Source organism: Thermobia domestica, chromosome 9 (genome assembly GCF_964235325.1).
Source record: "Thermobia domestica chromosome 9, izTheDome1.hap1.1, whole genome shotgun sequence".
Classification (NCBI taxonomy): Eukaryota; Metazoa; Arthropoda; class Insecta; order Zygentoma; family Lepismatidae; genus Thermobia; species Thermobia domestica.
Genome location: NC_137462.1, coordinates 61,415,136 through 61,426,377, shown reverse-complemented (window position 1 = coordinate 61,426,377; position 11,242 = coordinate 61,415,136). Strand labels below are relative to the sequence as shown.

General features: G+C 37.5%; 1 protein-coding gene across 1 annotated transcript; it reads right to left on the bottom strand.

Moving 5' to 3' along the window:
• Positions 1–2,125: 2,125 nt before the first annotated feature.
• LOC145660834 (E3 ubiquitin-protein ligase MARCHF3-like) lies at positions 2,126–2,773 on the bottom strand. Its single transcript, XM_081726255.1, has one exon. The coding sequence runs from the start codon at positions 2,771–2,773 to the stop codon at positions 2,126–2,128; it is 648 nt and encodes a 215-aa protein (XP_081582381.1).
• Between the last annotated feature and the right edge of the window lie 8,469 nt (positions 2,774–11,242).

The window sequence follows — 11,242 nt, the reverse complement described above, 5'->3', positions numbered from 1 at the left end:
AGACAGACATTTCAACGAGGTAACTTCTGTGCCCCTCGTGCCCAACCCGTAAAAGAAGTTGAAAAAGAAATTTTAAAAAATTGAAATAAAAAATACACTTTCCCGAAGTTGGCAACACTGTTTTGTCGTTCGCAAGAATGTCCATATACAGGATATCATTAGTTAGGATGTTTATTTATCTTTATTGATACCACCTTTATGCTTGTAACTACTTTGGAGGGAGAGTCTCCCTCCCCAAATGCTGAGGGGGAGGGGAAACTTGTACATCCAACTTCCCCCCTACACTTCCGCTGCTGGGCTTCCGATGTAGATGAAATGCACAAAGTTGGAAAGTTTGATCCTTCCTAAAGGGATAGACCCTAAATCATCTCTTTAGGTTAAACAGGAGCGAAGTGATGGAGGTTTAAACTGCTGGCTCAACTCTTGAGTCTTTCATCCTGTAAAGGTTAAATGAGCACGGTATTCTGGATTTCGGTGTAATTGCTTGAAACTGTTATTTGTTGTTGACCGTTTGGCCACTACGAGGCCACTTCTTTTTGGAAACAGTAGAAGGTAACTGTATTCTGAATTTCGGTGGAATTGCTTCAAGCTATAATACAGGGTGTCCGAGAAGTCCTTCCCTGATTACAGAAATTGATAACTCAGGCTAGAATAAGATAGAAATATGAAACTGGTGTTGAATTGTTTACAAACTATAAAAGTTGTTGTCTGTGTTAGGTTTGTTTTGTTTTACCAAGTCTCAATTTTGTTTGTTTTAGGTTTGTAGTACGTAAGTAAGAAGCCCAAGAAGCCATGCCAACCAACCAGGAGAAGGCACAGTGTGTCCTGTGGTCCTATGAGACACGATCACCAACCACGGTGCAGAGACAGTTCCAGACAACATTTGTGAGGACTCTACCTGATGCCAAGAGCATTAAAGCCTGGTATGAGAAGTTCAAGAACACAGGGTCGGTTGCTGACCTTCCGAGGTCTGGTCGACCAAGAACCTCAGCAGACACGGTGGACGCTGTGCGGCAGTCTTTTCTGAGAAGTCCTAAGAAATCGGTGCGCAGGGCCTCACGTGAATAACAGATGCCAAAAAGCTCCATCCATGACATTTTACACAAACGTTTAATGTTTTTTGCTTACAAAGTGCAACTCGTTCAGGCCTTGTTGCCCGACGACGGTACACGTCGATATGACTTTGCGGTCGAAATGCTATCACGTATTGAGGACGATAATGGTTATCTCAGACGAATTGCCTTTTCCGACGAAGCGACATTCTTTGCCAGTGGAGTAGTGAATCGCCATAATGTACGCATTTGGGGTTCAGAACCCTCCAGGGAGGTCAGGGAGTTCACCAAAGGCAGTCCAAAGGTGAATGTTTGGTGCGCGTTATTGCACGATCGAATTATCGGGCCATTCTTCTTCGCTGAGGATACCATCACATCTGCAGTGTACCTGGATATGTTGCAGCTGTATGCTGTTCCTCAGCTGCTTCAGTATCGCCCCGATGTCGTTTTTCAGCAAGACGGTGCACCACCTCATTGGGGTTTGGACGTCCGTGCCTATCTCGAAAGGACATTTCCTGGGCGATGGATTGGTCGTGATGGACCAACAGCTTGGCCTCCACGCTCTCCTGAAATAACCCCATTATACTTCTTTTTATGGGGTTATGTCAAGGATGAGGTCTACCGAACACGTGTACCAGATCTTGAAACCCTGCAGCAACGAATAACCACAGTCGTTGCATCGATCCCTCCAGTGATGTTGGCTAATGTGTGGATGGAAATTGAATATCGCCTAGATGTGCTACGTGCTACCAAGGGTGCTCATGTGGAAGTGTACTGATGTGACCATAACTTTTATAGTTTGTAAACAATTCAACACCAGTTTCATATTTCTATCGTATTTCTAGCCTGAGTTATCAATTTCTGTAATCAGGGAAGGACTTCTCGGACACCCTGTATGTTTTTAATATTGGATCCTGAGAAAAGTTTCAATGGGCACAGCCACACATTACTGACCGTTTGACCACAAGAATACAATTGTGTTTAAAGTGTTTAATGAAAATAAATGTCATTGCGTAATGGATATTATAAAGTGATACTAGTAAACTAAAATTAGCGAAATAGAATTTCTCCAACTATGCTATATTTTCTGTCTTTATTTCTGTCTCTTCAATTGATGGAGGTTCTGACAGTTTCAACTCAGGACCACCCTTAGGAAATACCACCTGAACAGTACTATGCTGTTTATACCATAGATACCACACACTCAATTGATGTCTCAGTCGCAAAACTATCCAAATTGTATAGATAATATCTATGGCACACATAAACAACAAAATTCCTAGACTTGTCCATTTTAGCTGTGTTTTTCCTGGGCTGGTTAATTGAGCATAGTGCATTGTGGCGACAACACATATGTAAGTACATAGAGCAGCCAATGGTGTGAAAGCCATAAACGAAGCAATATCGAACCAAAGACTTCGTGCATTTTCAGGACTTCCTGGGTTCTTTATCCACTTCCAAAGAGATCTACATACACTGTAAGTTGGTACTCGAATCACCTGAAATTCGTAACCACACAATTCACAGGTACTCTGTCCCGATTCTTGTAACCAATGTTCTAGACATGACACATGGATTAAGCCGACAGTTCCTTTGCAATTGCAAGCTGCTACCAATAGTTTTTCTTTACTTTCAACCTGTTGACAAATACGGCAAATATCCTCGCTTGATAATCTGGTTAATGCGTTGCCAGAGGATGCACTATTCTGTTGTGAATTCATCACGGAAAGATGAGTGAACCATTTGCACAAAAATAGTGTTATTATTTAAAAAATTGGCTTAAAATTTACAATAGCCTTCCAGTAACAGATTTTTAACTGATTTCGTAACGTCGTAACTGATTTTTAATGTTTTAAATCGTGTTTAACAAATACAAAATAATAGTTTTAGATAGTGTATTCATGTTTGATCATTTTACTTTATAAAAGAACTATTTACGATTACAATTACTACAGTAACTTTTGAATAATTAGCTTTAAGATGGGAACAATGCAAATTCATTGTTCTCGCAACAAGCACAAATAATAATAATAATAAGAAGAAGAAGAAGAAGATAATTCTAAACAATGTAGTGTAGAATTTTTGTGTTATCCAGGCTGGTGAGCACGACCCGCTCGCATATTTGCGGATCCCAAACGTTTCAGCATATCCTCTGATCTGATTGGTCGATACAGATGCGATATCACAAGACATGATTTACATATAGCACAAAATAAACAAATATTGTCGTCGGTTCTGGTAGCTGAGTGGTCTAGCGTAACATTCTAGTAACAAAAATGTTTTTGGCGAGGGTTCGAATCCTGCCTACGGACAGTTTTTTTTTACTACTTTTAAAAATGTTTATAACACTTCTTTCGTTAAAATAAGATTAAAAATAATATTCAAAAAGTGATTTAACGATCATTGTTTTAAAATTTTCATTAAACTTCTTTCATTAAAATAAGTTTGCCATTGTACTATATAGATCCACAGCAAATGTAGTAGTAGTAGTAGTACGTTTGCCCTTGTACTATATAGATCCACAGCTAATGTAGTAGTAGTTGTAGTAGTAGTAGTAGGAACGTTTTAGAAGCCCCGCAGGGGTTGTTTGGATTATGTTCTCGACATCAAATTGGCAAGAATGCTGAAACGTTTGGGATCGGCAAAAATGCGACCCGTTCTGGAGAGTAATGCTCCCGGAACTACGATTTTTCGCGCGCTACTCTAGCCTGCTGTTTTACGCGCTATCCTAGCCAGTTGTTTTAAGTTGAACACAAAATTTATATCATGGAGTTCAAGTGGAACAAAACGAGACCTCCTAACCCATTCCTACTACTACTACTACTACTTACCTGCACAAAAGTAAGTAAATCACTTTTTTGAGTATTATTTTTATATTATTTTAATTTAAAAAGTGTTATAAAAAAACTTTCCTAGGGCCGGGTTTGAACTTACACCAAATGAGGTTTTTATTACTAGCATATAGCGCTAGCCCACTCTGCCACGAAGACCGACAACAACGATCGTTTGATTTCTGGTATTTGAATGCAATGTGGCAAGAAATGGATAACGACAACCAATCAGAACTTGTTTTTTCGTTCCTACTTCCGGGAGCATTACTTTCCTCAGCTAGTCCTTGTTGAGCTTCCTGCTATGTTATTCTAGAATTAGAGTTGTCATTATATCTGTACATGGTGTATCCAAAAGAACTTTACAACTTTGAAAACTCATATAGATTTATTTATTTAGCTTACAGACATGGTTTTGGTGTCATTTTGTAGCAAAATACATCCACAAAATACATCCAGTGCTTTAACTTATACCTGAAGAGGTTACATATGGCTTCCATTGGTGAAAATGTGCATATCCGATTTGAATAATTTCTATACAAAATTCCTTACGAGCAATTCTATCATTGTCTTTTAGTTCTTGCACCATTTGTAGTTCTGTGGTTTGAGATGCAACCGCTTTCTCAACACACACCGAACTGTCATAAGTGGGACACCCAGCTGCCGAGAAGGACACCAGGTTGATTTTGTAGAACTGATCACAAAGGTTTGTCTCACTTGCTCCACAACGTCTTCAGACGTACTGGGACTACCTGAAGATTTGTTGTCTTTCTGAAAATCCAGTTTCAATAAAACACTTATGCCATTGATAAATAGTAGGCCTACTGGGAGGATCTTTACCGTACTTTGTACGAAATTTACGTTGCACAGTTGTCGCAGACTTGAATTCTTTAAGCCAAACTACACAGAAATAAAACTACACGCTCGGGACCAATAAAGGCAGCCATTTTTGCTCCAACTGCTGCTAGCGCTTGCGATTGCTTTTGTTTCTGAACTAGTGGCGGCTACTACGTGAGTCAAAACGTGATGTATTTAGCTTCAAAATTACACCAATACTATGTCTGTAAGAAAAATCAATAAATCAATATGAGTTTTTTTTAAGTTGTAAAGTTCTTTTTTGATACACCCTGTATTTTAATTCACACAATTAGTAAGTATAGTATGTTTGATTATTGGAAAGAGTACAATACGGAAAGTTCTCTATTTCAAGGATGCACTTCGACAGTTACTATGTTTTCTCATGGAATCTTCAAATCTGTAGTCAGGACAATTCCGAACAATAATACAAATAACCTTTATCCATACAAATGCAAGATGAAATTTGAGATACCGTCACTGTCTTTGTGATCTTGATACTCTGGTACAGTGCTTCTCAACCGATGTATCACGACACACTGGTGTGTCAGGCAGCCACCTAAGATGTGTCCCAAAAATTTTAGAATTTAAAAGTCATGAAGAATTTAACAATAATTAATTAAATCGAGACAGACTACTAGTCAACATCTCCAGCGGCAGCAATAACGCTCAGTGTTACATAGAGTCATTATAAAACCTAATAGGTTTCATTATTATAACATTATTTTATTATTATTTACAATAGTAATATCAAACAAGTGTGTCATGATAGAACAAATTAATATATGTGGAGCAAGGTGCGAAATATAAGGAAGGATAGGGAAATTTGTCCACTTAATATTTTCGGAACAAAATACCCCTCACTAAGGAGTGACTCAGTAAGATGTGTGTAAATGAAGTGTCACTATTGTCAGAACTTTTCCAAATTAATTTCATTAATTCAAATACGTTTCATTTTAATTAATGAGTGATAAAATGGAATCAGAAGACACGGTAAACAAGGAGAATTAATTATGATCTGGCAAGTTAGTAAACAAAATGGAAATGATAGGTGAAGTAACCATGTTTCGTATAAACTGATGAAGTTTTTTTTATTATTAATTTTTTTTTACATTTCTCCCTTCTACTTTCCCCCCCATTTCAACTATGATGATTTCTCACCTTGATGTAGAGGACATTTGTTCTTATCTCGTGCAAAGCCCGAAACAATGAAAGTAGGCATTTTTCTTTCGTTGCCTTACAGCTGGTTCTATAGTCGACACTCAACACATAGTAAGTTCTCTCTTAAACTCTTCAAATTCATAATTAGAAAAACTCAAAAATGAAATTGGATTAACCTTTTAAAAACTGATCATAATATAGGACATGGTTTCAAAACCTGCCCCTCTAAAACAAAACTACATAGACAATATTAGTAAACTAATTAATTTTCAATTATATTTGCTCTTGATACTGCTATACCAGGTTTAAAAGATATAGTGATTGCTGATAATGTAATTGCACAAACTAAATACTTATATGTCGCCATCCCTTTACAAATAAATAATTAAATAAATAAATAAGGAAAAAGAAAAAATTCTCGTACGGCTCTCAGAAGTTCAATAAACGATGTCCAAGATAGTTTTCCAAGTAATAGAACTTACCATTGCTTCCTTCTTTATGGCCATAAACTTAACCATATAACTATATGATTACTATATAACCCAGGAGCGTCATTTCAGACTTCCGTTGAGGGGGGCAAGAGCACCAACGACATAAGACTTTCACGTTTTGTACTAGTATATTAGTAGACAATCGATTAGAGTATATGCATTCCTCAAACTCTTCGGGGGGCAATTGCACCCTCCTGCCCTCCCTAAATGACGCCCCTGATATAACCTGGCATAATTGGATGCACCCAGAAACGTTTCATTCGTCTGTTTATTTTCCATCTTTGATATGTAAACAGCTTCAATTCTAAGTTGTACTTAATTCACCATTGAGCGAGAAATTACTCCTGTATGTCGACGCGCCAGCCACGCGTAGTCTAGCGGCACTTCGCCGCTCAATGACCGCTCTGTTTGAAGACAAATTCAATCCGCGCACAGCGCCGGTGCGTGAATTTGCCGCCGTGTGTATTCGTGCTTGTACAATTTATTAAGAAATTATATGACATTTGTATATAAGAGCTTTATATTGTATGCGAAAACTCGTTATAATTATACTTAAGGATCTTCACTACAGCGAAATTAAACTATCGCTAATTTTAGAGTTTTTCTGTAATATCTTCAAAACAAATAAAAATATTCGAAAAGTAGAAATGTAGAGAACTAGACAAGACGATTTTGTATATGATACCTTTATCACAACTCATCTATCTACTTTCGATTTGGAACTGTAGATAGATTTATCATTTTATGTGGGTTCTGTAAATAGCGGCATACCAAAAGCATATATACTAGGTGAATTGTTGTAAAGGTATCACATGCAAAATCGTATTGTCTAGTTCATTACGTTTCTGCTTTACGAATATTTTTATTTGTTTTGAAGATATTGTAGAAAATCTCTAAAATTAGCGGTAGTTTAATTTCGCTGTAGTGAAGATCCTTAAGTATAATTATAACGAGTTTTCGCATACAATATAAGGCTCGGTTCAGACGTGCAGAAAAGTCTGTTGCGGGCCCGCAACAGACTCGCAGCAGACTCGTGCGGGCGTCAAAGATCAACCAGTTCAGACGTGCAGAAAAGTCTGCTGCGTGCCCGCAGCAGACTCGTGCGGGCGTCTCAGCCCAACCACTTCACATAGACATAGAAAACAGCTCATTTTATTTTCAGCTGCAGTTAAATGAAAATAGAAATTGAAAGAAAAAAACGTGCTGTTTTTGTACACTTAGCCAGTAAAACCCTAAGGAAGAAACAGAGACGATACTGGGTTCATCCGTACGTAAGCTCACGACTGCTTAAAGGTGGATTTTCTTCCATGTTTATTGATTTGCACAATGACGAAGAAAAGTTCTTTAATTATTTTTGCATGTGCATCACTTCATTTGATGAACTCTTATCGAAAATAAGTGATAAAATTAAAGCAGAAGATACTTTCATGAGACTAGCGATACCACCAATTGAAATATTGGCTGTTACATTAATGAGTTGATTTTGAGTTTAACGTTCCGTTCAGCAGCGAGGCTATATGAGACGTGGTCCTACTGATTAACGTGGAATCCGAACCATATGAGGTCCCGACGGGAATTGAACCCGCGCCTTCCACGCCAAAGGCGTGTACGCTAACCGCTTAGCCACGGAGGAGCTCTGGCTGTTACATTAAGGTAAGTTAATTATGTTAACTAATTATCATTTGTAAGAGCACAGAAAGTTAAACATTCGGAGATCTATTCATAGACATTTTCAAATGTTATTATGGGCCACTGGCATAGTTTAACAATTGCGTGACTAATTTAGATTTTTTGACATAGTTGGTGGCTTTAAATTAAAAATTAGACATTTTTTTAGACTTCCCGAATATCCCGCTCAAGAGGGGGCGTTTCAATAATAGTAAAATTTCCCTTTATTTATTCAAAATTTACCGAATGTGAGGATTCGCTTCAGTTAGAGATATAAAATTCGCCATGTAAACTCACAATAAAAATAATGAAGCACAGATTTCAGCGTCTTTGAAAATTTTCTCTTGAAGGGGAGATGGGGGATTTCTATAGTTGTGGGGTCTGGTGGCTCAGTGATAGTGTGTCCACCTCTGGTTCGATCCCAGCTTGCGTCAAGTGGGCTTTGTGGTGCGAGAAGCACCGTGTGCGTGAGTTTTCTCGGGGTTCTCCCGTTTCCTTCCACTTTATTCATTGCACCATTTCATTCATTTATCACCATCATTTCCTTTAGCCTACCCGGTATAATCGTACGACGTAAAACTCAAGGATTTCATTTCATTCCTATAGTAGTGACATTTCCCGTTATATATTGAGAAAGCGTTTAATATGAGGACTCGCTTAGATTGGAGATGTGAAATTCTTAATGTAAACTCTTAAATAAAAATAATGGATTTAGTGTTTCCGAATAATCCATTTCTAAGGTTAGAAAAAGGAAACATTTTTATAATTGTGACATTTAACGATAGAAGGTTTTGAGAAAATCCCCAATACGTGTAGCACACCACAAGGAGGCAATGCAGCAAACGGAAGCAGAAACAGATGGGCTGATTATTTTGTAAGCGACATATGTAGGTAGAGTTCTATGGCAAGATAACTTTGTTTAAGTTGTTCTTTATGTTAAAAAAAAAAAAAAAAAAAAAAATCAGTTGTTATCTCTAGAATAGCAACGACGTGCACAATATTATGAATTGTACGAGAAACACAAATATTTCTGTTACATCTCGAGCATGCTTTTTATTTTTTAACCACATGAGTGCCCTGATGTTCAACAATTTTCGTGTTAACTCTATTTTTTTAATAGTACATTAACAAATAAAGACAACAATTGTCAGCCGAAAAACGATGTTTTTTCTTTCTTTTCTGTTCTGCTATTATGTTGATGGTTGTTTTGGACTTCAGCGTCCTTTTTGAGCACAGAGGCTATATAATACGTGACCTTGACCTAAAGTATAATGCAACGTACGTTATAAACATTCGGTTCATTCCGGAGTGAGTGACAAGAAATCTTATCAAAGAAACTGTATTAACAATAAAGGTTTGTTCTCCAAGCGTATTTGTTTATTGTTATCACAAAAAAGTATTCATAGCCTCGCTGCTGGAAAGGGGCGCTCGACGAAAATCAAGTGTAAATACTACATGAATATTAAATTTTTACATTGAAAAGTAATAATAATACATACCAATGCTGTTTTTTTTCTTCTGTTTTTTCATTAAATTTCTCACATAAGGTTTCACATACCCTATTCCATGCATCCCGTTTTTTTTAGTTCTATCTCTATATATTTCGCACTTTAAATTCCATATCTCCTGATATTTTTGTATTTCGTTAATGAATAGTTCTTCATTCAATTCTTCGCTTTCCATTTCTGCGGGCGCGGGAAAGTCAGCACGTGTGGCTTGCCTCATTGCCAGCAATGGTTTTCCGACCCGCAACACCTGTGCGGACTCGCTGCGAGCCAGCAGTCCCCGCAACTCAATTTTCGCCCGCTGCGGGCCCGCAGCAGAGTCGTGCGGGAAAGTCTGCACGTGTGGCATGAATGATAAGAACCAATGTATTTCCGGCTCGCGCGGGTCCGCAACAGAGTTTTCTGTTGCGGGCCCGCAACAGACTTTTCTGCACGTCTGAACCGGTACTAAAGCTCTTATATACAAATGTCATATAATTTCTTAATAAATTGTACAAGCACGAATACACACGGCGGCAAATTCACGCACCGGCGCTGTGCGCGGATTGAATTTGTCTTCAAACAGAGCGGTCATTGAGCGGCGAAAATAAACCAAATCTAATATTTCTAGCTCTAAAGATCTAAATTCACTACAATTATTCTATCAGTATTTCTACTTCTCATTCTATTCAGCAATATTTAAAAATTAAACTTTGAGGGGAACACTTACATGTAATATAGGCCTATATATATATATATATATATATATATATATATATATATATATATATATAGATAGATATATAGATAGATAGATAGATAGATAGATAGATAGATAGATAGATAGATAGATAGATAGATAGATAGATAGATAGAGATAGAGATAGATAGATAGATAGATAGGGTGACTGGTAATTCGGTGGGGTGCTGACTGCCACAGCTAATTATTAGTGCTGATTGCCACGACTGGCACTGATTGCCAATATCAAGGTGCTGACTGCCACGATGGCGTGCTGACTGCCACGAGCCTGAGAGAAAGTTGCTAGACGTAACATTACCGTACGCCAAGAAGCATGAAAGAAACTAGATCCTTAGGATCGGGTTGTTCAGACCCACACCTAACAAAGGTAAACAGGTCTCTGTATGTACACTCATGTCCAAAATTATTGTCACGTGATTATAAATATGTTGTTCTAGTAATATAATTTGATAACGAATTCGCCCGGTATTTCTTATAATGTTAGTATGTGTATAATCGGCAAAGACAAGTATGTGGTCAATTTCATGTCAAAAGAGCAGTAAATAAGGACAATAAAACGAAAATAAAATTTTCTTGTCCATTTAGTTACATTTTATTTTACTCATTATGATTTTCGTATTCATAATTCTTTTCCTATTAAATTTATCACAAATATAAATTTCCTGATTATACACATAATATAAGTATTAAAAGTACTCTGCAAAGTTATCAAATTATATTCTTAGAAGAAGACAGTAATAGATATGCGACAATAATTTTGGACATGAGTGTACTTTCAGTTTTGTCAGGGAGCGGTGCGTACAAAATTGGTACGATTTATGTATTCTCACTTGAACTCCCTATGTCAGCATGAAGTGTGTACAGCTGTGCAAATTGTTTCGAGCAGCTCTTGAAAGTTCCATCCAAAAAACACTGCTGGCTGTACCTCACAAGGGAAGTTCAG